Raw genomic sequence first — 25,888 nt, 5'->3', positions numbered from 1 at the left:
GTCATAGAAGATATTCTTGTATCTTCTTGTGACATGTGCTATTCTAACCTCTTTTAAGTAGAAAAAGTTAGCTTATAATAAGTAAAATGGATAACCAAACCAAACGTATTCAAAAGCATCAAATAAATACTGTTTTCAGTGCACAGAATGTGAAATCAATCTGTGTCTTAATGTGTTTTCTCATTTTTGCCATGTATACAGCCTTTTTCATTATATGAATGCATGTAGAAGAACACAAGGCAGAATTATCCCCAATCTGGGGGAGAAAACCAAGTATTAGATTTGCTATAGAATCAATATCCTATGTTCAATTTTAATGAATCTGGTATTATTTAATTCCATACTAATAGAGCTTTCCACAAATCACAAGGCATACACAACTTTAAAAATCCCTTTCTCCTTTAAGCAAGTTTGCAGGAATCCTACATATGACAATAGAATTTTCACCATAGAAACCAAAATTTCCTGTGTAGGTATAGAGTAAAAAAATGAAGTTTGTGTTAAGAAATTTAATTGTTTTGTGCAAATAAGTCCTTATCAAACAAATGTTCTAAACTTTCATCATTTCAAATGCGACGTCAAAGAAGATATTGTTGTACTAACGAATGTCAAACGAATATTAAACAGCAAAACATTCTGTTTGATATTCAGTTTGATATTCAAATCCGTTCTATATTCAATATGTAGCCGGAAACGAATGTCAAACGAATATCGAACAGACCAAACTCCTGTTTGATATTCAGTTTGATATTCAAATCCATGCTATATTCAATATATAAACCGGAAACGATATCGAACAGACCAAACTCCTGTTTGATATTCATTTTTTTATTCAAATCTATTCATATTCAATATATAAACCGGAAACGAATGTTAAATAAATATCGAACAGAAACAAAAATCCTGTTTGATATTCATTTTGATATTTAAATCCATTCTGTATTCAATATATAAACCGGAAACGAATATCAAACAAATATCGAACGAAAAAAGATAACCGTTTGATATTCATTTGATATTAATTTAGAGTTTACATTCTTAAAAGTAGCCAGAAATGAATATTAAACGAATATCAAACGGTAAAATGTTACCGTTTGATATTCAGTTTGATATTGAAAAGTATGAATGTCGAATATGGAACATCGAATATCCAACGTACTTGATCTCGGTATATAATGTCTACACATTACACCCATTATTTCATGATGTTCTATATCTAATGTGAAATCTGACTTTCTAGTTCAAAAGTTTTGTGTCATGTGTTCGTTTAGTTGATTACGAATAGGTCAATGATATCTTCTTGGTAAATGTTATATTCCTTGTCCAAATTGAGTTGGTGCAGATAGGTTAAAACCATTTCTCTCATATATGGACCTCAAGAAAATCTGTAAGAAACATGAAAAAAATTATAAAAATGAAACTGCATTAGTTTATGATTATGTAAAAAAAAAAACATGTCATTTACAAGACCAGGAAAAAATCGTACATATTCAATGTCGTCAGTCGATGATTGTATTGTATAAATAACGTCATATTACAGTCACACATTTCTTTCAATATGACTTTTATAAAAGCTAAAACTATATGAAACGTACCACAGAAAAAAAAAAATGATTACGATAAATTTTCGACGGGTTACAAACATCCCAATGACATATGACTACTACTCCACAACGTATATGATATTAATGGTAGTTATGGTGTGGATTACGTTTTAAATTAGGTATTGCAGAACAAACTGATAATCTAAATGAATGTTAAATTACTTAAATTCGTGGATTCGGGGAGAAACACAAGTTCGTGGATTTTTGAATTTATGGGTTTTCTGTACATACTTTGATGGAAAGCTCCTTTTCATTTGGACCCATATTTCGTGGTTTCGCCTATCCACGAAAACAATGAAAATTACTACTACACCTTTACATTAACACTTTCTAAAGGAAATGTAATATGGTCAAGGACTAAGAAGTAATTTAAGAAGAACATAAGTGTACTAACACATAAAAAACATATAAAACTCATAAACTAAAGGCAATGATCAAAAGGGGTATTCAAATAGGATAATCCATATTTTAAGGTAAAAAGTTGGAATCCAACGGAATACATGTCGTGATTTCTTGTTTCAGGCATAATTGCAATGTTGGGTTTAAAGCGTTCTAATGATACGCTATCTTTTTCAAAAGTTTACACTATACAGAGAAACGAGATCTTCATGCTCCGATGATAAACATATTTCTTCCCTGCAATTCCTGTATCAAACCATTTACATATGGGATTTGTTATTACCTCTCAACAAAACTGTCAGAAGAGCCGGCACTTAGACTCTAATTAATGTGTCGTAGAACAGTTCTCTAGCCATTTCTGCAGATAGCTCTAGCAGATCCAGACATATAACTGTCTCTTAGGGCAAGCTATATAGCTTCAACGAAAGCCAACCACGAGAGAAATATTAGAAGAGCCGCTCTGCTGAATTGTTTCTAGAATAAGTTCTCGTTCAACTTGGTATAATAGCAATTGAATGCATTTTTAAATTGATATGTTATATTCAAAAGCCGCTAAGTATCTCATTAATAAAACTCATTAAAGAAGTCATTTTTGTTCAACCTAAAACAATATTACATGCAATTTGACCAATAAGATGAATGATTCTGTTCAATATCAGTCATAATATTAGCACCATTTTCTACTTTCCAACTAAACAAAAAAAATCACAAATGAAATTGCCCTTTCATACGTAAGTATGTAACACTTTCCAACTTTCTTCTTACACAAAGTACACGAAAAGTGCCAAAACCTGAAAAGAATTTTTTTTTAAGTTTCCATTATTAAATGATGCGAGAATGTAAAATTAATCTAAGAAACTTTGAAATATATAAGTTACAGAGCAATATGATAATTTAAATATAAAGGAGCCCTGTGGCTGCTTAAATTTCCAGTTAGTGGAATTAACTAGCTTTGGTTATTTTCCAGTTAATGCGTAGTTTAAGAATTGCAACGCAAATCTTTAAAAAAAAAACCAAAGAATATCATTGAGCTTTTTGTGATATACCAGAATTTCTCAAACAATAAAATCAATAATATCAGGATTTTTACCCAATAGAGTGCAAAAACAGGCATTTACTTTTTGGTAACAACCCAGTTAGCAAGAAAACGTAGAAAAAATGTTTTAGAAACGTATCTTTAAAAAGACTGAAAACATTTTTTTAGAAATGTTTGAAAACGTAAAAAGTATGGTTGCAGAAATGTTGTAATAACGTTTTCAATAACCATTTACTATAATGCTATTAGAATGTTTCCCTTACAAGACTAAAACATTTTTTAGAAATGTTTTAAAACGTAAAAATGTATGGTTGCAGAAATGTTATAAAAATGTTTTTAACAATCATTCACTGTATTGTTATTATAATGTTTTTCAATAACACTTTTTCAAAACATTCTAGTCTAGATTATGAATATTTTTAATGCAAAAATCGCATATAGATACAACAGATTTAACATGAGATAAGAAATTTACAGAGTTCTCTACATTTCATAGAAGAAGCAACAAACTAAACTGACAAGTTTTGTCAGTTCACTTATTTCTTTTAAGGCATCTCAAGCAGCACCAATTTCCGTTCTTTGGTTTTCTGGGGAAAATGTACAGGATTAATGGTATAGTCACGATATACATATCTTGAGAATTTAAATACTGAAGAAAAGCGTTATATATATTATCAATAACATATTACTTGTTATATTTTTGGCAACACGTGTATGTGTCAATCATGCAACAATATTATTGTCTGCTGGGTTCAAACATGCTGTTTTGTATCAAAATGTAATTTGCACTTTGAAAAACCATGAATTGAGTTTTTAAGCTGATATTGTGGTGAGTAGATCTATGTACACCTTTAAAATGTTTGTCTTCTACAAACAGGATGTGGATATTCATGGAACCAAACTTCATACATGTGTTCTATGGTGTTAAACCATTTATTCAAGTGCAGCAAAACAGAGGTGGATCCAAGAGGGGCCCAGGGTCTCCTTCATATTTAAAAAAAAAATAATTTGATTTTATAGAAAGTTCATGATACTACCAATAGTGAGCCCCTCAAAAACCATATGTAAAACTGTTATTACATATCACACGAAAAGGCTGACAATTGTCATGACCACATATCATGGTCCAATCAGATTTTAATCACAATATAAAACTTACTTCCGTGCAAAAGAGTAAGATCACGTGTATTTCTTATATAGAAATAAATAAAAAATGACAAGCATTATATAATCAAAATTGTGAAATTTATTAGCTCAATGCAAACATCTCGAGTGGGTAAAATGCTACGATATTCCATACATGCAGGACATGAAGTAAAGTCAAAAATTCTAAAAATAACTTGCAAAGTTTCAAAATAAATGTCCTGGTCAGATTTAATGCAAAATATTAGTCTAAGTACTCATGAACATAATCACAATATTCATACGAATATCATGACAATGGAACATGGTTTAAATATACGTCTGTAATGCAAAACCGTTGGAAAATGCACGCATCAATATGATTGTATATCGTCGACAATAAATGTCTATATTCATTCGGAAGATAGTTGTTTTACCTGACACATACCTTAAACGTACCAAGTTTGGTCGGGAATTAACGTAAAGTTAAAATGTAAACATTGGCAGAACTAGTGACTAGGTAAACATATAAGACGTTCTTTGCGACGCTAAAAATACACCTATTTACACAAAGATAGGTTATATATAAACATATCAATTAATTCGCTGAGACGCTTATCTATCATAAGGAAATAATCAAAAGTTATAAACTGTGGGGTCAACACCTAATTGTTTGATATAAATTTTAAACATGTTAACTTTGTCATTCCGGACATGCAATTGAATCAAATTATACAAAATCAGAAACGGATAAACACGTAAATTGTCGGGAGCAGCTAATATGTTCAGGGTATTAAAAAAATACAGACTACACAACTTTACACAGACTAGTATTAATTCAAAGTATTCGGCATATAGTTTTACTATCTAATTATAAACAATTGTACTTGTTGGACAGATCCAGTTCTTTCAATCGTCTTCAGAATAGTGTGTGCTCATTGTACATGTCTGTAAGATAATACAATACACGCACTGATAAAGATTTGCTCTAACCTATTTCAATAGCAGCATGTGACACACAATTTACACCATTATCTTATTATTTCTATGGAGAAGCCATCATCTATATATCGTCTTTAATTGAAAAACATGGAACTGTAAACTGGGATTAAATAATTACGTAATTATATATAGCCTCTGTTGTCTTATAGTGCTCGATTATCAGAATTTCAATTTCATGACCTATTTACTCTTTATTCTATATTTAATATGTTTGAGAAAATTGTTTTTAAATATGTAATTCAAAATAGTTTGGTAGCATTTTGTCAATTCGTTTTAAAACGTTTTTAATGATATAATACACTCAAATTTTTTTAAAGTCATATCATGCATATATCGAAATGCTTTTAACCTGTTTCAAAGGAATGAAATAAAAACATCTTCAGAAAATATTTTTTTTCGTAACTTATAAAACATATTTTTATAACATATCGAAATAATGTTTAAAAAATAGATAAAAAAAACATTACAGTGACATGTTATTTAAACATTTCAATAAACAGTTCTGAAAACCTTTTTCAAACTTAAACGGTATACTATTCGCTTACCCACCGGTGCACCTGGTCCATGCTCCCAATTTTTAGTGAAGTCCGAGTTGCTCATTTACTTTTGATACTTTGTATGTATGATTTTAGTTACTTTATGTTCTTTGTTGTGTATGTCTGTTTTCCATGTCTGGTCTTTGTCTCTGGATTACATTCTTTTGATTACCATACATAAACTATTTCGAAAAAGGTTCTTGCTTCCTGGGAAGATGTTTGGATGTTCAAAGTCCATGAAAATCACCATAAAAGTAATGGATGAAGAAAGGAGGGTGTCCACGGTGGACCATCTTAAATATGTGGTTTCATACGTATAACTTTTTTCTCAGGAATACATGTTAATGAAAAAAAGTAACTTTCTGTCCCTTTAAATGGTTAATAAATTAAAACGAAACTTGTATTACAGAAGGGTAGATGCATTGTTATCTAACTTGAACTATTTTACATTATCCACGAATAGGATAGATTTGTGTAAAAATATTTGGATTATTTGAATTGAAATATTCGTGTTTTCATATTTCTTCGTTCATGCTTTTATGCCCTTCAAGACCATTTTATTTAGATATACAACTTATTATTTTCTACAAAAAATTGTTTAAGAGTGCTTATTCAGATTCTTGTTTTTACAACTATTGTTATATTTGCTTTTATTTAGAGTGTTTCTATTTCCTGATAGATATATTAAAAAAATAAATGTGAAGGTAGGATTTCAATATTACTAGATAGTATCTTTTCTTTTATTCCGGCTACAGAAATATCTCGAAGGAATTAAAAAAAAATCGTCCTATTATTTTTAACACATTTTTGAAAAGTATTGAATATCTGGTAGACATATTGAAGTCTTGAATACCTTTACCGTCTTGTTATAACACTAGGGACAAAAATAGGTATTTATTAAATTTCCCCGTTGGACAAATACCTTTGAATTTGAAGAACGACAGATTACATAGAAAAAAGAAGGGTTTGAACCAGTCATAAACAATTTATAACATACACAGTTGTCTATCAATCTATTTCTCGAATATTTCCCTTTGAACAAGAGAAAAATAATGAAAACGGTATAATGTTCAGATGACATTGTTATCAAGAGTGTATTTATAATAGGAACATTGTCTAGAACAAGGTCAATGACAACAGATACCTGACCCATTACGAGATAATAAACGTATTTAAACATTTCTTGTATAGACAACTCTCACATATCAAAAGCAAGACTTAAGAATTGTAATCCGGATTCATACAATTTGTTAAGCTGTAAACCAATAAGAGACAAAGTAAATCTATTTTTAAATAGACTTTTCATTGTTAACGTGATTTCCAACAACTGGTTGGATACGTCACTCTTTTACGTTTGTAGAATAATCTCAATGAGTAAAACAATTTGTGGTTTTCGTTATTTTTCCTCTTTGTTCATGACCCAGTAAATTTTCTATTCTAAAATTACAACCTAGTAGTAACTAGAGTAACCATCAACCACAAATTAATCTATCATATGTATTTTTAATTAAACTGACTAGATTTTTGTTTGTTTGTTGGGGTTTAACGCCCGAGCAGCAATATTGCAGCTATATTCAGGCGATGAGCATGAAGTGGATGATAAAATGAACATGAACTGATGATGAAATGAAAAAAGGAGGGACACACGGATAAAGGGTTCGACAAATTTTGATTGCCACTTGAAATGGGGAGAGTTAGGTAGGGTCGGGCAATTTAGCCTCCTGTGGCGGAGCCCTATGGTTCCTATTCCGGAAGAATACCACAGTAGGTTCTTTAACGTGCGCGGAACGTGGCATCTTTCCCAACACGGTGCACTGCTATGGTTTGCAGTCAGGTTTTCCTATTATAGCCTGACAACCCCAGCATGTAACACACCAGAGGTACCCCATTCCACCACCCGAGGCACACAAGCCAGTTGCTCTGTGGGCAGAGCGCCATAGCCCCCGGGTAAGGTTCTGAACACTATTTAGTCGACAAGCTTAGCGCTGCTGCAGGCCTATTCTTTAAACACCCGGACCTTGACGGGGCGAAACTGACTAGAGATGAGGACTGCCATATTGTTGCATGTCCTGTCATATGAAGATGATAAGTGTTTACATTTTATTACGACATTCAATAATCTCCTTGACTTTACTCTATAATGTGATTAAGGTTGTGTTCTGATATAGTTTAATATTATTATAAGGCAATGATACTTGGATCACACCAATTCAATCTATTTGAAGTTTTGTCACCTTTGATATTAGAGAACAGAAAAATGTACAAGTTTAACTTTAGAATATAATTTCAGTCATGACAGGAAAAATGTATTTGCTTTGCTTCGTTGGTTTATTTCTTATTAGATTGGTAGTTCTAACACGTTTTCCAACACATTTCGCTTGTTCTATCTATATGGGAAAACAATTACGGCTTGCGAATTACTGCGATCAGATTGTGGATTTTGTTCAACTGCAATAATGGAAACCCCTAGTTAGCAAAATGTATCTTCTCAAGCCAACGCATCAATTTGTACTTAACAAAATGTCGACAAAATGTGTGGGAAATAGGATACGAACAATTTAAATATTTGATATAAATGCACTTTACCAGTATTAAACATGCGGAAAGAAAGTGTTTATTTACACAGTGCAGTACAAGTTATTGATAGAGTGTCTTGTTTCCGATACTCAGTTTTAAAAAAAAAACATGAATTTCCTGGTACATTATAATTGGGTTAAATTGTCGGACTAAAATTTAAATATAAGTTGAGAATAGATCTTCCTCATTTTGTAGGGTTGTAAATACATTGGTCGTTAATGTGAATAGATTAAAACTTGTTTACCATTGATTTCTCAATATTACATTTAAAGGATGTTGAAAGCCCCTTTATTGCAACAATTGAATGATAAACTAAATTTGTAAGAAACCTACGGGAAGCAAATATACCCATCCAAATAATTTAATTATATAAACTTCCCATACAAATGGAGTGTCATTTGAGGAAAAGGGGTACATTCAAATAAAAAATATCAACTTTAAATTAAAAAAGTTTGACAAATAGTTAGTAAAAATTATACTTTTTAAGCGTTTTACAACAGAAAAAGTGTCGCCATGCCTATAAAGGATGAATATGGACTAGGAAAAATTAAATGTAGCATTCAAATGTTTTAATACGAGGACAAACATATAAATAACAGGAAGAACATATAAATATTATTTTAATTAAAGTAGGAAGATTTCCGATAAATCACAAATGTCAATTTATGCTGACAAAAAAAGAAATAGAATAAAACTTCCTAATAAAAAGAATTTTTCTTTGAGGACATTCATCAGCTGGTTAAAACCGGCTTAATTATTGGTCATATCCTTTTTTCGATAAATTACCGTTCGGTATGTTACAACAAAACAACTTGCTCAATTAAAGTGTCCATATAGTATTTTCAAGATTCAAACCATTACAAAACATTTTGTGTGACATTAGACCGAAAGCCATATATCGAAGCACTGTTTGACAAACTACAACAGAAGAAACACAGAAAGACCTTCCTATATATTTGTAACATTATATAATTTGTAATACACAATTCATATAGAATTTGATCACATTTAAAGATGCCTGACATTCCAATGGTAGAAAGCATTATATGCAACAATAGAGCTGAGAATATACATATGTTTCGAAATTCGAATAACAATTATATAAAGCATATAAATGTTTCATCAATCTTATTGTTTGTATCTGAGTAATTTGGTAGTCCTAAACATGTCTTTGTTGTATTGTATCGTGATGATGATCATCGTCACGATCCTCACTGATTTCCTCATACGCTGGAGAACACTGAGAACCCTCCTGCGGCACCATAATTGTCTACTTGCCTTCTCTTACCTTGTGACCTCTTTCCTAATTATAGTAAAATAATGAACAAATGTTTTTGTTTGCATTTACTGTCTTTATAATGCAAGTATTTCGGTCATAAATTTCATAATGAATACGGCGAGTATGTCAAAAAGACAACAACCCGGCGGGATTTTAAAAGTAAGCTCAATGCCAAGCTCAATACCACACATTGGTATTTAGTGAACTATGAAGAAACCCTCACATCACATAGCAGGCTGTAGCTAGCCCCCAATCAACATTAAACACAGGTACAGCGAGATAGTTGTTTGTTTTTCAAAAATACCCTAGCAACATAAAAAACAAATTGAGTGAAAACGAAACAATACATACAGAGACCAGAGGTTCCTGATGGGACAGTCGAACAAATACAATGCTGTCTGGTTACAGTATTTCGCGTGATCACAACCCTCTCCGTTTAAATCATACAATTGTGGACAAATATTACACAATTGAACATACATTTAAACACAATATTACCGTGCAAATATCTTTGTAAAAAAGAAATTCAGATTTTTATTAGAGAAAAAATGTTAATAATCACAATTAATAACAGCAATTTCCTTAAAAATAATTGAACATTAATTTTTGGCAAAAGAATAAGACTAAATCTGTAAAATAATAATGTTTAAAATTTCATGTTATAGGTTTTTTCATTGCTGATTTTGAATCATAAGTATAATTGCAAATGAAATAATGCATTTTTCTGTAGGATCAACAACTAGACCATACTAAAAAAGAAAGAAAAATACCAGAGGATTTACCGATTTTATACTAAACAATCCTATACTGGTCCTTGTATTTCATTTCTTTGGTTAAATTTCTTTCTAACAAGTTTTTCAACATCTGATTTCAATTGTCATATCAACACATGATTTCTAATGAACTATGAAAGCGTTGTCTTCCAAGACTGCGGCAGTGATTCTTCAGTTTGTTAACTTATTTTCTGATAAATAGCATATATGAACTACATGCATCGAATGTCATAATTGAAAAATACATGTAAAAAGATAAAGACCACCGTATTGCTGGATGCCAAGTCGTATAACTTTGATAACTGTTTACATTATGATACGACATCTAATTGTCTTATCGACTTTGTCCCAGTCAAGAGGTTTATTACGTATGGAAAGTGGTTTAGAATCATACAACTTAACCTACATATCAGACAATGTCAATATATTGCATTTCTATTGTCTATCAGTAGATTTGTTCACCTGTACATTTTTAAAATAAATTTTGGCTTGACAAAACCGGTGGTTAAATTTTACTAAAATATTATACTAATTATTTAACGATGTCTATACATTGTGCACGGTCGCTGTGTTCTTGTTGATTAAATCTTGTATTCAAAGGTTAAAACTTATCATGTATCTAGTGTTTTAAATTCACATAGCAAAATACGATAGCGTCTTACATGTGCATTTTTCTATAGGGTTTTCAGTTTTATTGAAATCAAATAAATATTGTGGAAATAATTTGAAAAATATGTATACATGTAATATGTTATAACATGTATTGTTTTCGGTGAACCCGCCGTATACTTAGGTTCCTCCTTGGAAGTAAAATGCCCTTCATTTCATTCAATAAAATTGTACTTCCTGGTACAAACATATTTTGATTACTTAGGGTGATTAATTACTAAGCAACGAATACAAGTCTTCCTTGTTTTTGTAGTATATATCATAAAAAAAGCAAATGACATACTCGGGAAATTAAATCTTGACTCTGGTATCTAAAATCACAATGGACATATCGAAAAAAAATGGCGTGTGGCCTAATGTTTTGATTCTTGCATAAGTGTCTTCTTCGTCTTGTCAAACATTTTCCATCAAACCGAACAAATGTGTCATTAATGAAAATTTCCAAATAATATTGGAATATCCGCCGTATAATTTATGTTTTAAGAACTATTTTTCTAAAGTAAGACTTTCTTGGCATTTAATAGGGTATATGTGCGTGTTCCTGTGTGGACTTGATACATACCATCTACCCCAAAGAACTTGAGATTAAGGATACTAAAGACACTGTGAAGTCAGTCTCATATCTACACTTAGAAATCGATAGTAAAGGAAAATTATTGACCAAACTTTACGACAAACATGATCAGTTTTCATTTAGAATTGTTAACTTTCCTTTCATCTGTGGCTACATCCCTTCAGCACCTGCTTATGGAGTGTTCATATCACACCTCATACGGTATGCCGGAGCTTGCCGAAACTACGCAGACTTTTTGTATCGCGCTAGAATTCTAGCAAAAAGACTTCTTGAACAGGGTTATGTTGCTACAAGATTGAAGTCATCACCACAGAAGTCGTATGGCCGTCATCATGATCTTGTGGATCGTTATAGTGTACCCATATGCACCATGGAAACTGATTTATTCAACAGGTCATAGTTTTCCTTTCCTCGTTTGTCTACCCAGAGTTGACTTTCTATGAGCAACTCGGCGGGTGTTTCTAGAAAAGCAGAGGACGCTTACCCTACCGGTGCACCTGGTCAATGCTCCCAGTTTTTAGTAGAGTCCGAGTTGCTCATTTGCTTTTGTTACTTTGTATGTATGATTTTAGTTACTTTATGTTCTTTGTTGTGTATGTCTGTTTTCTTTGTCTGGTCTTTGTTCCTGGGTTACATTCTTTTGATTACTGCTATAATCTTAGTTCCCTTGATTACTTTCGTCTTATATGTTCCGAATTATTTTTAGATTTCCTTGGCTGGGAAAGGATACGTGCGTTGGTGTTCCTTTTTTGTACAAGCCGTGTTGAACTTCAGTCTTCAGTCCCTCGGCTGAAGTTGTAGTATGTGATTTACTAATGTATCTAATGAAAGAAAATGGACAGTTTATGTGCTGCTACACACAGTGAGAGATTTCGACGGAAGTGTTTTCTCCCGTTGGGTTCAAAGCATATCGTTTTTTTTTATTACATACTAAAAGTGTGGAAACATAAAACGGAAATACTTTGTCTTTTCTTAGCACAGGCACTTCTATTACATACAACGAAAGGAATCAAATGTATTGTTCAAGAACACTAAAATTAAAATAAAAACAATGACTTGTTATGTATTTCACTTTTTATACGCATGTTTATAATATAAATATGCATACTGATATCCACTGACTACTACGAGTTCATCGTTTCATCATTTTATGATCACTGTCATATACAGCCTGTACTTTCTGAAACAAACTAATTTATCATATTAAATAAATATTCCTGGTTAGTATGGCATGCAAGGTGAAGGTCATTATACAACATATGGGGAAGACATCCTCCTCATTTAGATAACATTATTGTTTTGAAATAAATGAAATAAAAGTACCTAATTAAAAATGCACAATTGTAATTTCTTAAGACGTGTGTAATAAGTTATTTTTAAACAAAAAATTGAACAGTCTTCAGTATCAGATAATTTGCAATTCTTAGTTTTATCAAATACTTATCCAAAAAAAAGGGGGAAGAAAGGAAAACACATTTTGATTTCCTTAAAAATGTATCTCTTCACAACTGACGTGAAAATGTCATTAGATACACCAATACCAGTATTCTTCGTTGTTATAGTTGCCTTTCAATTATTTGGAGGTGTATAATTTAAATAATTTAAAAATATTAAAAACTTAAGACCATTGATATGAGCAAAACTTTATGTTAGATGATCCTTTAGTGCAAATAGATCTAAGTTTTAGACAAATCTAGTTTATTCCATTTTAATCTGATCATTTATATCTAAAGATGCCTATGTTGTCAGTTTTTTTAAATGATATATTTTGCTTGATATGATAACTCAAATTTAGAAAACTTAAATAAAATTTTATTGTAAATACAGGGATTTGCTTTTGGAAACACATTGTACATGAAATGAATACGAAGGGAAAGGTTAAAACGATATAGTATTAGTTAGGTGCACATGATCTAAACAGAGTGACAAATGCTGAACATCATGATAATTACACTATAGCAAGCTAATAATGAGGAGTCAGTCGAGGAATACACCAAAGAGGTGTTCCTTCTATATGATTTAAATTAGGCATTTTGATTAATTTATTTATAAGACACGACATTAAAATTGTAGAAGATCGTTTCAATGTTATCGTCTTGTCTTAACCTGGGTGTTGTAGTACTGCTGTTCTTGTTTTATTCTCAGATCATCATAGTGATGGACTGTACGATCTTCGCCCATACCTTCATAGTTATTTGAAGCATGGTCAATTGTAAAGGTAGTCATTCGTCGCCCATGGTCGGAGCCAGACATCTTCCTATAAAAATATTACACATTCACAAAGGTTGTTATTTCGGGACTTGGACCAATTTCATTAAGTTGTCAAATAAAACACATACCAAATGAAATTACTGTGGGTGAATCCTGTGGTAAAGGGAAATAATCTTACATTGTAGAATGCATTTCACAATAAATAGTCCACTCAAATCAAACATGTGACGATGGCTTATTCACATCAAAGGTTATTGACAGAGGTTCACTAATGATTTTATTCTGTGTAGCAAAAATTGTAAAATAACCAATAAAAAATTGGCATTAAATCTAAATAAATGGTACCATAGATTAAGTACGGTTCGGTATTAAAGTCATTTGATACATTCATTGTATTTTTTTTAATTGCTCCTGTAGTTATTGTGGCACCAGTATTGGTATTTAATCAATAGAGAAATGTAGGTCTATCTAATGTCATAGCTGATATAAAATATATTCTGTTAGATGTCCCGTCTCACCTTGACGGCCCAAAAACTTGCCACTAACACGTGTTTAGGAATTTGCATTGTGATGAATGCGATAGGGGGTTGCAAACATGCCTACATGTAACTTACAGAGCACCGTATGGTATTTCCGCTTTTCTGATGAAGTTCATATCTTCTGAATCGTTTGTTATTAGCGACCATGAAGAAATGTCATTGAGAAAAAAAATATGTACAATCAATTTTTATGAATTACCAATTAATTTTTTTTCACCATTAATTGGTGGGGCTACCGCAAATATAGAATACATCAATTTTTCCATTATATTTATTTAGTTAAGAAATTAAGATCAAATGCGTGAACCTATCATTCAACCTGTTTAGTAGCTATTTAAAGTCTTTCGTTATTTCGTTTGACCAATATGGCAATAATAGTAATAATTGTTCTTTCAAAATTTAACAATTGTACCTTAAAGGAGAAGACCATGTTATTGTGCAAGTCATAAATATCGAAAGTAGCCTTTTAAATGTTCATGAAAATTAAACTGAAACAAAGTTATTTCCTTTTCTTAACTAATTAATCACCATTTAAAGTTAGGATATTTGAATTTCCCGCATCTTTTGGCGCCACCATGATCGGTTGAGTTGTGACGTCACGAAGTCGGATTGTAAATTGAAAGTAAATAGGTAATTGATTATGATGTCCGAAGAAATCTCAAATTTAGGACTTTTCCTCTAAAATTTCAACCCAAAATAAACAGATGTAGAGATTGAGGCACAACATGTAAGCAAATGTCAGACAACATTGACGAACGACGGGATTTGCCGCCTGAAGACCAGTTATAGGAAAATCTTCTTCCAAAGAATGTTCGTGTTACCAATAAATTTTTTAAAGAATATTCTCTTTTATCATTCATGCAATCGTAAGCTTGACAAGACAACATGTTTGGGTGATTAGATAAACAGGATCGTAGAAATATTTACGGAATATTCTTTGTTTACTTATTATTTGCAGTACTTGTATCTGTACCAAACCGACTTAGTGACGTCACGAGCCAATCGGAAGCTATCGATTAAAATCGATAAAGTCTGTTTATGATCTTCCGTCAGAAAGGAGAGCTCTGCAATATGGCTATTTACATTAATTTCAGATTTCGAACTTTGCATAGCCTGGAGCATTTTAAAAAAGCGCATTCTGCATTTAAGGTTATTCATTTTTGTTTACGTGGGTATGATTTATCATAAGAGAAGAACTAATTACAAAGGTGGTCTTTCCCTTAAATGAAATTATTAAATAACCATTGATGCATTTTTTATATAACAAATCGGCCTCCTGATATATAAGATGCATATACATTATTATTTTCAAGAGCATTTTTAAATATTTTACTAATCATAAAATAACAAGCGACATAATGTTTAGCCCAGGTTTAGAATAAGTAAAACAGCTGTATGCATGTAATTTACTTTCAATTTAAAAGTCTTGTGTCATCTACCTCCAACATGGTAGATCTTATTATTCAATACGTATATGTGATGTAGTGTCAGAATTTCTTATTTTAGAATTATCTTAAAGTTCGAAAGATTTAGAGATCTAGTGTATTTACATTTCATCTTAGTTGACATATTTGTTTGAACAAAAATGAAAATGTCATAGGTTTTTACAGGGAGCACTTCATATTTTGGAATGGAATTCCTCGATCCTAAAATGCTATTAAATGGCTTAATTGTCTTTTAGTTAACTTACTTCGAACGTCTCCGTAAATAAAATACTCCAAAAATTAAAAGGCCCAATCCTAAAATTCCACTAACACTTCCAATTATAGCTGTAAATAAATTGAATAATCATTCACAAAAATTATCAAAAAAGAAAATGACATCTGTACGATAAGGTATTTTTTGTTAGTGGTACAAAATAGGAAAAAATCTACTATCACTGCATGTTTCAAATCTATATATCCAGTTTGTTTAAAGAAGACAGAAAAAAAACGAATTGATTTATTGATTTTCTGCAGGAAAAATAGTTAATAAAAATGGCATACTTTAGACTAGTTTGCGCTTCTAAAAGCCAAATTGTTCATTGCTTAGCATATGGATATTGTGCAATATATATGCAAAATCAATTTGCATCATATTGAATAAGTTTACGTGTACTCTTCGTAATATTTTCTAATTTGATCAATTTCCATAATTTACGTAATCGTCAAAAATAACAGTTATAAATTACCTTTACTGCTAATAGCACATTGGAAGCTGGTAGTCTCTGGATCCCCTAAGAATTTGAAATAGAAATAAAATGACATAGTTTATGATTATGCGTGTATGCTTCAAAACAAACGTTTGAGTGCTTAGATCACTCTCAGAAATTTACTTTATATACATTTTAAAATTAAACAAGTAAAAACAAGAATTTATGTTGGTTTTCATTTCTATTATAGTTTTCTCATATATTTAGAATTAATATAAGCGCTTGCAATGCACTTACCGATGATAATATTCTCTGTAACAAATTGAATCGATGGTTCTATGATTAAACATGTATATACTCCAGACTGACTTTTATTAGCATTAAATAGGATGAACAAGCTTCCATTGAAAACCGTACTGTCAGGAAGTAACCATCGGTAAATACCATTGGGGAAGTCCAAGGAGAAACATTGAAGTTGTATTGAAGTTCCTTCTGTGTACTTTTTCAGGTCTGGCGTTTTTGCTATTCTTAGTGAATGATCTAATATAAAAAAAACAAATGGTAAACAGAAACATCTTAATAGAAGTCTTCATTCAAAATGATAGACCATACAGAAGAGTATAAAATCTAGTTAAGTGTTAAGCAGACAAATGGTCGGAACAACGTTCGTATATCCTGTTATGCTTTGTATTCCATAGTTACACAGACAATTCCAAGAAAATCGCAATAAAAAAAAACTCAGTAAGCTTTGTTGCTAACCGTAAAATTTGTTTCCGAAACATTTTCGTTAAAGAAATCTGTATTTGTACTTTTGTAAATGTCTTTTGAGTGCTAAATACATCATATACACTACTAGATATAAAAATGACTGACATGACCATCCAGTCTTCTTCTACTGATAAAAACACAAAATGTCACCAACAACGTATTTCAATTCTGTGGTATACACTTTGTCAACCACAACGGTCAATAATGTTGCGTCAGTCATTTTTTGTCAATCTAAATACAATAAAATGGTTATGTTAACAATTTCTGACTATGTCAACACTTTTTAGGTTGAGTTAGTAAAATAAAATGTCAACGCTTTTTTGGTTGAATTAGACACAAAATGTCTACGTCAACACTTTTTGCGTTGTGTCCACATCAACGCACAAAATACGTTAGATATTTTGTGTCCTACCCAACACCAAATTTGCTTTGATGTTTTAAGACAATGTATTTTTGTGTTGAGCTGGACATATTGTGTTTTAATGAACATTTTGTTTTTGATACGGTCAATATATGACTAAGTTAAACGAAATGAGCGTTTCATTAGACATTATATGTTTTCCGCAGTTGTATTTTGACAGTGCATGGAAACTACAGTCATTATTTCAACCAGCTGTGATGACAGCCATTATTTCAGTCAGCTGTGATAGCAGACTTTACTGTTTTACTCATTTGCGTGTTGTACGAAAATATCATTTTTTATGAGCGTTCCAAAGTGAACGAATTGATAGTTATGGACAGATCTTTAAAACATTTAAATAAACTGCAAACACAATACACAAGACGCTATGGATTGGGTCAATCTGTTATATGTAACTGTATTTTTTTTTAATTAAAAATATGTAATAACTATCGATTTGTCGGTTAATGTTGAATCTTTAGTTGAATTAAGGGTATTTATATTATCACTGAAACTATCAAATTATTTAACTCAATTAAACTCAACAAAAAAAAGTATACAAAAAGCAACTTTTAGGCGACTTAGTCATGTAATTTGACTTTTGTATTAGATGTTGAGCTCTATTTAGAAGGTCGGTTTCATGGACGCAAATTTCTGGCAAAACGGTGTCTAGTTATAGTAGAGAATATGAAGTGTATATTCTTATTTTGTTTACATTAGGACGCCTACCATTTGGTGCAAAACATATCTACACAATATATTTTGAATCGATGATTGCAACATATGATCATTGATTGTCCAAGAACAAATAGGTTTATAAGGAACTAAAGGAATCTCTTACCGACTATGGAAAAAGTTGTAGGAGTTGTGGGAGTTGTAGTTGTGCTTGAAACCACTAAAAAAATATCAATGAATTCTATGTCTTTCGGTTTATTATTATATTCATTTTGTGAGTGATATCCTTATTTCATTTTTTATAATTTAATAAATGTTATAAAATGTATTTTTAATTGGAAAGTGCTGTTACTTTTAAATAGCTTTACCTGAAATGCTATTGTGATACATGTACATGAATGGAAGGCTCTAAAGTCGACATTATGGCTTACGCTTGCTTTATGATGGCCACTTTGTCTATGAAATGTCTTTGAATGTGTTATAAAAAGAAGACAAAAAGAAAGAAAAAGAAACAACTCTCAAAAAAGGTCAATTTTAAACATTATGAAACTATGAAGTACTTACAGATTATGGAACAGTTGTAAGATTTACGAAAACGAAGGTGGAAATTACTTGAAATTACTCTTTTTATATACATTATAACGAAATGGTTAAGAATTGCCTTATTGAAATATATAAGAAATGTCTTCAGATGTGTTATAAAAGGAAATATAAGATAAAACTGTTAAAATACTTTCAAAACTTATATTCAGTGTCGTATTTTTTTGGTATTTAACACAGCCAATTGTGTTGCTGACATCACATCTATATGATCCACTATCAAAAACGTTGGTTAGTGATATAGTCTTTGTGTTATTGGCATATATCTCCCAAATATCTGACGTTTTATTTGTACTCCTGTACCATGTGTACTCTGGTAAAGGGTTCCCAGAACTGCTACATCTCAGTGTTATAGCTGACCCGCCTTGCCCATTTGAATACCTTTTTATAACTGGCGTTCTAACTTGATCTAAAAAGACACCCAATGTTGTTATTATTAACGTAAAAAGGAACATTTTGTGTTGTTCGTTTCTATCAGTAAGGTTAATATACAGTGTACCTTTCGTAAGATAATATCAGTGTCTTAAGAACAGCCTCTAATATTAAATAGGTCAGATCATAAATCCCCAAAATGTTTCTACCTTAGCAATCAAAAGTAATAAAACCAAACAAAAACAGGCAAATTCACAAATTAATCAGATACAAAACAAAACTGATCTCAAAATAAATACTTACATTTCACGTCCAAAGGACCAGCCTCTACTGACATTTCATTGATATGAACGAATCTTTCCTCCGCGCATCGAAAAAGTGCACCGTTGTCTTCAGAAGTCAGATGTACAGTGAATATACTATTATGGTAGAACGAACAGTTGTCTAGGGTGGAAGATTCAGTTGTTTCTGCGTTTAAATTGTGCACTGCACTACTATTTTCAATCTTTATGACCATCAGTTTACCAGGAGGTCTCCCAACGTTACCGTCACACAGTACACCTATAGTGTCTCCTTCCTGTAGTAGATCATCATGCGATGAACAATTTCCGGTTTGAAATATAACACTATTAATACTTGAATTTCCTATGACTGAATACGATATTTTGTCCGGTACAGATGGATCAACTGAAAAGTAAGTCATGGGTGTTTTCAAATTGACACCTTATATGCACACGGTATACAAAAGTACTTAAACACCATTTGTTTAAGATGAGTGCACTGGCTATTTATAAGAATAATGTTTAGCCTAAATATATATAGCTATTTGATATGCTCGATTTAGCTAAAGCTTAATACGATGTTTTGTCCAGTAATGAAGAAATTTGAAATTTTGTTGATTTACTAGTTGAACAAAAGATACATTTTCTTAACAAAAGAATCAGAGAATATTGAGTCATACCTTTTTGCTCCATGTGCAAAGTACGAAAAAAATAAAATGAAGGAAAGAGCGTGATAAAAATGGAATAAATGTTGCACAATCATATATAAATATACCAAACAATAAACTATGCTTTTTTGTTTTATTACAGCATAGCTCTCTTCAAATATGTGGTTCATGTGAAGAAGAATTTGTTAGTTATTATCACACTAGAAGGGTCTCTTTTTAGTCAGAATCGTGCGACACTAGATTAAATGTTTGAAGACCCGACGGTTATGCTGTGAGAGTAATCACCATTGAAAACGGTTAATATACTTTAATTTCTGAACTGACAATCTGTACTATTTCTATCGTTCTCAGAAATGTGAATAGAATATATCTAGTAATGTCAGGGAAACAAAACTGCTGAACTGATATATTCTATAGTCAATGGATGGACAAAAGGAAAAACGCAAGAGGAAATCCCATGTACTAAGTTGCAACATCAAGACAAGGAATGGAAAGTTGATGACACACGCAATGATTGGTGCAGGCATTTAAAAAAGTGAGTTTCATACAGGTTTAGTCGGTCTCTGTAAATTGTAAATTAGTTAAACTACAACTGTGTTCCCATCAGCAATATTACTTATTTATTACTAAAAATTTCTTTTCGAAAACTTGCCATTATATTCATGTCGTTCTGTATTACAATTCTCTTACAAATATTTCTCGTTCTTACCTCTTTAATAAAAAAAAATTACATTTTAGATAATATGGCATATATGACGATTGTTTTGTTAATTCTCCACCTTGTTTCCATAAATAGTTTTTGATCCTCCCTTTTACCTCGCGATCGAAGAGCAAGATTCCCCGGCATTTCCGGTTGCCTGCCAATTTCCAAACCACATATGGTACGTCTGACATTATAATCTAGGCGTGATCTTTTTTTCAAACTTTCATTCAAGATAGAGAACGCAAAGATCGCTGAAATAATGATTAAATCGTCAAAAAGAAAAAAAAGTAATATGGAAATATTTCGATCACAGAGGTAAGAACGATACATCGTGGCATGTTTGTGAAATAAAATAATTGCAATTCAATACAAACGTATATTCACTTATTTGATTTGTGTTTCATGATTTAATGATTTTTATTCGATTGTTATGGTTTACTCTGTCTTTGCTCTCGTTATAATCATTTAGTTCTAAAAGGAATTAGTACGTATTGAACAATACCAGATTATTCAGAAAAGAAATTATAAAATGGTAATAAATATAATTACAACGCCATTTACACCAACAGAATAAACTTGTGTTTCTTTTATATCAAGTGAGGTTCTAATTCTTTAAAATGGCACTTCTGGTCAGTACTCATCAGTGAATGCGTCCGTATTTCAGGATCGTCACGCCAATGGGTTGAAGAACTAAATTCGTAAAAGCTGTCAGACGCCTTGAAACAATAACGACCTAGACGTTAGACCTTATTGCCAAATGAATTTTGTCCCGTTATACATGTTATGAATGCATGGTGTCATTACATACTGCTGCAGATCCCATCGGCACATAGTTTCAGTGGTCATACATATTTTGGACATCCTTTGAGCAATTAAAATATATAATACAAAATTAAAGTAACATTTACCTTGAACACTGATATCCGAAGTTTCCGATTGTGCATTTCCATTGTCGTGTGTTGTGTCTTTAGGTACATACTTAACATGACATCGATAGGATCGTTCGTCCACACACAGCAGCTCCGTGAAACGAATCTTCGCTTTATTTGAATCGTTAGTAATATTATCGAATGCAATTCTATCTTTAAGGTATTTCCCATTACTAGTGATGTATGTATCATAATTTACATCAAAACTAACTATATCCACAAATCTGGAATCATTGCACGTCTGTATAATCACTTGGGTAAAATATCGCACATTCTCTCTACTGTAGGAGCATTCTATGTAAGTACCATTTGTTCCCTTTTTTCCTATTATGTTTTTATTGATTGTCACAGATATACCGTCAGCAACTTTAAAAAGAAAGTAACAACTCAAATATTGTGTTCTCGATATGTAAAATAAACGCATCGTTTTTCTGACATGATACAAACCAATGTAAAGGGAGTGAATCAGCAAAAAAGTGTATTACTCAAATGAAAAGCACAAATTCAATTTGATAACCACTACAAGGATGAAAATTGATTTCCCAGTACGCAACTATTTGCTACCAAAATGTAAAAAATAGAGTACATTTATTTCAAAAATACGAATCACTACAAAGAGCAACCAAGGGAACCACGATTCTAGTGGAAACCAAAATTAAAGCTATCCAGGGACAAAAAAGACATGAAAACAAACAAACACAACAACTAAAATAACACTTACAAAGTAACAAAAGTAAATGAGCAACCTGTACTCCAGTTAAGATTGGGAGCATGGACAAGGTGCGCCGGTAGGGTAAGCGTCTTCTGCTTTATCTAGAAACACCCTCCGAGTTGCTCATAAACAGTCAAGTCCAGGGTAAATGAAAGAAAAAAGGAAAATTATGACACGTTGAACAAATCAGTTTTCATGGTGCAGTTAGGTACACGTAACGATCCAGGAGTTTATGATGACGACCATACAACCTCTGCAGTGAAGACTTCAATTTTGTAGCAACATAACCCTCTTCCAAAAGCTTAAGTGTAACGCGATACAAAAAGTCTTCGTAGTTACGGCAAGGCCTTGCAAAATGTATGTGTTGTGATAAGAAAACCCAATTCGCAGGTGCTGAAGGGGAGAGCATGAAAAGCCGTTATGCATTATATCCAGTACAACTTGTTTCTTATTCATAAAAGAGTAATCAAGGAAACAAAGATTCTAGCGGTAATCAAAAGAAAGTAATCTAGGGACAAAGACCAGACATGGAAAACGGGCAAAAACAATAAAGAACATAACTTAACCAAAATAATACATACAAAGTAACAAAAGTAAACGATCAATTCGGTCTCCACTAAAAAATGGGAGCATGGACCAGGTGCACCGGTACAGTAAAACTTAGGTAAAATATGTCCTTAAATTTACTTTATAGGAAGAAATTCAAAACACAAAAATAACCTTTTCGGAAAAATGAATAAAAATATGAAAAGAAAATAAACAAAGTGATTGCTAATCGTGTGTCTTTAAACTGCATATTCATTGGGGAACATATAAACAGTGTTGTAAAAGATATCAAATGAGACACATTTCAATGATCATGTCTTTAATTTAAAACAAAACATACACTTAACCATTTTTGTAAGTTTGTTAATCATACGCAGTTGTTTTATGCTTCAGAACTTTCCAATCTGTTGTTTGGTTAAGTCGTACCACATTTATTTTATCTTCAATTCAACATGTAAGACGCATAGCAAGGTAAATGAATACAATTAATAAATAATTTTGGGCATCTGAACAAAAGGGCTTGTAATAATACAAAAATCATAGTTAGAAAAACTTACTTACACATTAATACATAACTCCATATTAAAATATTGAGCAATTGTAAATAGGTTGTCATTTTTACAAGGAAGTTGATTTGTTATGTTATCAATTCTTGGTATTTTTAGTAACTGGGTTTTTCAAACTGTCCTTTTACTTACAGGTATGTGTTATGTATTCATATCACGAACTAAGCTAAAGCTATTATTAATAGGTAATTTGCTTTTTGAAGAATACAAGCAGTTTATATTTTATTTTTCACTTGATCTTATGTTGTAGTAGTTTTTTTATCGCCAATATCTGCTCAAACAAAAAAGTACGTCTATGACATGACAATTCCTAGGTTAAATAGGACGCCATATTAAAATGTCTAATGATAATCTGATAATATTATTTCGTTAGTTAAGTTAAGCTCTATGGGGATTTAATTTCAACATCCATAATATTCAATTTCAGACACCATACTTTATGTTGAGGAAGTATGTTTGCTGTAAACTGGATTGCTATAGTATCAATATTTGCCATTTTAACATTCAACGGTAAGAAATGAAGTGATTATGTAATTACACATGAACAAATTCAGAAGTTGGAGGCTAAAGTCTTGTCATAAAACCTTCTTGAATGACCTATTGTAAAATTCTCTGCATGCTACATTTAAAGAAAAACAATTATTCATATGAAATAATTGACATCGCTTGCTGACTATGCTGACGCATGGTAATATGTCGTCTCGTGTATGATGATAAGGTTACATAAACGTTATTTTGAAATGATGAACATCAATTTTGCAGCATGAAGATTTTACAGAAATTCTGTTATTTTATTTTTACATTTTATGGTTTTATGGTATAACAGCGATTACCCAAATAAAATAATAAGTAATTAATATTATAAAAATAAATATTCTATTTTGTTCAGGGAGTTTGATCCCTACCTTCACATTGTTTTGTATCATATGTTAAATAAACGATGCGTATATTCCACATATTGAGAATATAATATTTGAATTGTTATTGTCTTTTTAAAGTTGCTGACGGTATATCTGTGACAATCAATAAAAACATAATAGGAGAAGAGGGAACAAATGGAACTTACATAGAATGCTCCTACAGTAGAGAGAATGTGCGATATTTTACCCAAGTGCTTATACAGACGTGCAATGATTCCAGATTTGTGGATATAGTTAGTTTTGATGTAAATTATGATACATACATCACTGGTAATGGGGAATACCTTAAAGATAGAATTACATTCGATAATATTACTAACGATTCAAATAAAGCGAAGATTCGTTTCACGGAGCTGCTGTGTGTGGACGAACGATCCTATCGATGTCATGTTAAGTATGTACCTAAAGACACAACACACGACAATGGAAATGCACAATCGGAAACTTCGGATATCAGTGTTCAAGGTAAATGTTACTTTAATTGTGTACATTAGTCAGTAATCATTTACGTTTTAGTATCACTGAAATGGGAAAAAATGATTGAAATTTCAGTGTTTATAGTAACGTGTTCATGTTTTATTCAATATTCGATATGAAGTTATGTTTTAGAAAGGTGTAATAATATATTCCTCCAGCATGACGTGTCTCATTTTTTGTTAGTTTTTTGTTAATCCTCTCTTTCGGAAAAGGTTTTTCCCTATATGGGTTTATTGTATTTCGTCTGTTTTTTCTTCTCCCATTTACTTTGACATGGGCCTGCTCAGTCTTCTTTCAAGATATATTTTCCAAATTTTGACTATCGATTAACCTTATATAGGAATTTTAAAGGATGAATCAGTGAGAGAATTTCATTATCCGTTGTAGAAGTTGTCTCCTCTTTATTGGCGTTTTCTCTACATGGTCTCCCCTATTCATTTTGAAATATATAGTCATACTTGGTTATTATGTAGACATCATCATTTTCGTGAAGCAGATGACCCTGCTGAAACTTTCTTCATCTTCTTTAAGAGTTATGTCACTTAAAAACAATTACTTTCATTCGTTTATATCTTGAAAATCATTATAGATAGAAACAGTCAGAAAACAGTTACAAGTTCAAAAGCAGATGACCTAATGTATAAACACAAATATATATTTTGTTATTAAATTTTACGGGGGTTGTATCCCTTGAAATACATCATACTTAAGTTTTGAAAAATTATATTTTGAGAACCGGAAGTCAAAAACAATGATCTTGATCCACATAGTGCTACAAAGCTTTGTCATTGCAAATTGCAGCCATTGATATTAAGAAAA

The 25,888-nt window shown here is 31.5% G+C and overlaps 2 protein-coding genes across 11 annotated transcripts in view; one reads left to right on the top strand and one right to left on the bottom strand.

Annotated features, from left to right (window-relative positions):
- Window positions 1-25,888, top strand: part of LOC148620353 (uncharacterized) — a 150,330-nt gene that overhangs the window by 71,090 nt on the left and 53,352 nt on the right. The window contains exons 1-3 of one of the 8 annotated variants that reach the window (XM_088581150.1): window positions 23,776-23,806; window positions 24,100-24,182; window positions 24,671-25,057. The exons of 3 other annotated variants lie outside the window; for them this stretch is intronic. In XM_088581150.1, the coding sequence (XP_088437276.1) occupies window positions 24,125-24,182; window positions 24,671-25,057 (445 nt within the window). In that variant the 5' untranslated portion in view covers window positions 23,776-23,806; window positions 24,100-24,124. Of the gene's footprint in view, window positions 1-23,775; window positions 23,807-23,833; window positions 23,858-24,099; window positions 24,183-24,670; window positions 25,058-25,888 lie in introns of those variants that run through there. 4 more of the 8 variants (XM_088581156.1, XM_088581147.1, XM_088581149.1 and 1 more) reach the window with 4 other exon arrangements.
- LOC148620354 (basal cell adhesion molecule-like) lies at window positions 12,628-23,742 on the bottom strand. Of its 3 annotated transcripts, XM_088581158.1 has the most exons (9): window positions 23,668-23,742; window positions 21,828-22,214; window positions 19,571-19,954; window positions 19,029-19,304; window positions 18,462-18,515; window positions 16,750-16,992; window positions 16,492-16,536; window positions 16,012-16,090; window positions 12,628-13,828 (listed from the first exon to the last, which is right to left on the bottom strand). In XM_088581158.1, the coding sequence occupies exons 1-9, from the start codon at window positions 23,720-23,722 to the stop codon at window positions 13,660-13,662; spliced, it is 1,692 nt and encodes a 563-aa protein (XP_088437284.1). In that variant the 5' UTR covers window positions 23,723-23,742; the 3' UTR covers window positions 12,628-13,659. The 3 variants fall into 3 exon arrangements, with proteins under 3 accessions (XP_088437284.1, XP_088437286.1, XP_088437285.1); XM_088581160.1 differs by lacking the exon at window positions 16,012-16,090; XM_088581159.1 differs by lacking the exon at window positions 18,462-18,515.

Source organism: Perna viridis, chromosome 4 (assembly GCF_037379345.1).
Source record: "Perna viridis isolate PV_CMFRI_1.1 ecotype Kerala chromosome 4, ASM3737934v1, whole genome shotgun sequence".
NCBI lineage: Eukaryota > Metazoa > Mollusca > Bivalvia > Mytilida > Mytilidae > Perna > Perna viridis.
The sequence above is the reverse complement of the archived record's forward strand: the minus strand, read 5'-3'. Positions and strand labels throughout refer to the sequence as shown.

Bases quoted from the DNA above. Each gene is read 5' to 3' on its own strand.
- LOC148620354 (XM_088581158.1), bottom strand. From the start codon at position 23,722: ATGACAACCTATTTACAATTGCTCAATATTTTAATATGGAGTTATGTA. The intron at 16,993-18,461 runs GTAAGAGATTCC...TTTTTATATTAG, and splicing joins TACAACTTTTTCCATAGTCG to ATCATTCACTAAGAATAGCA. The intron at 16,091-16,491 runs GTAATTTATAAC...ATTTATTTACAG, and splicing joins ATGTGCTATTAGCAGTAAAG to CTATAATTGGAAGTGTTAGT.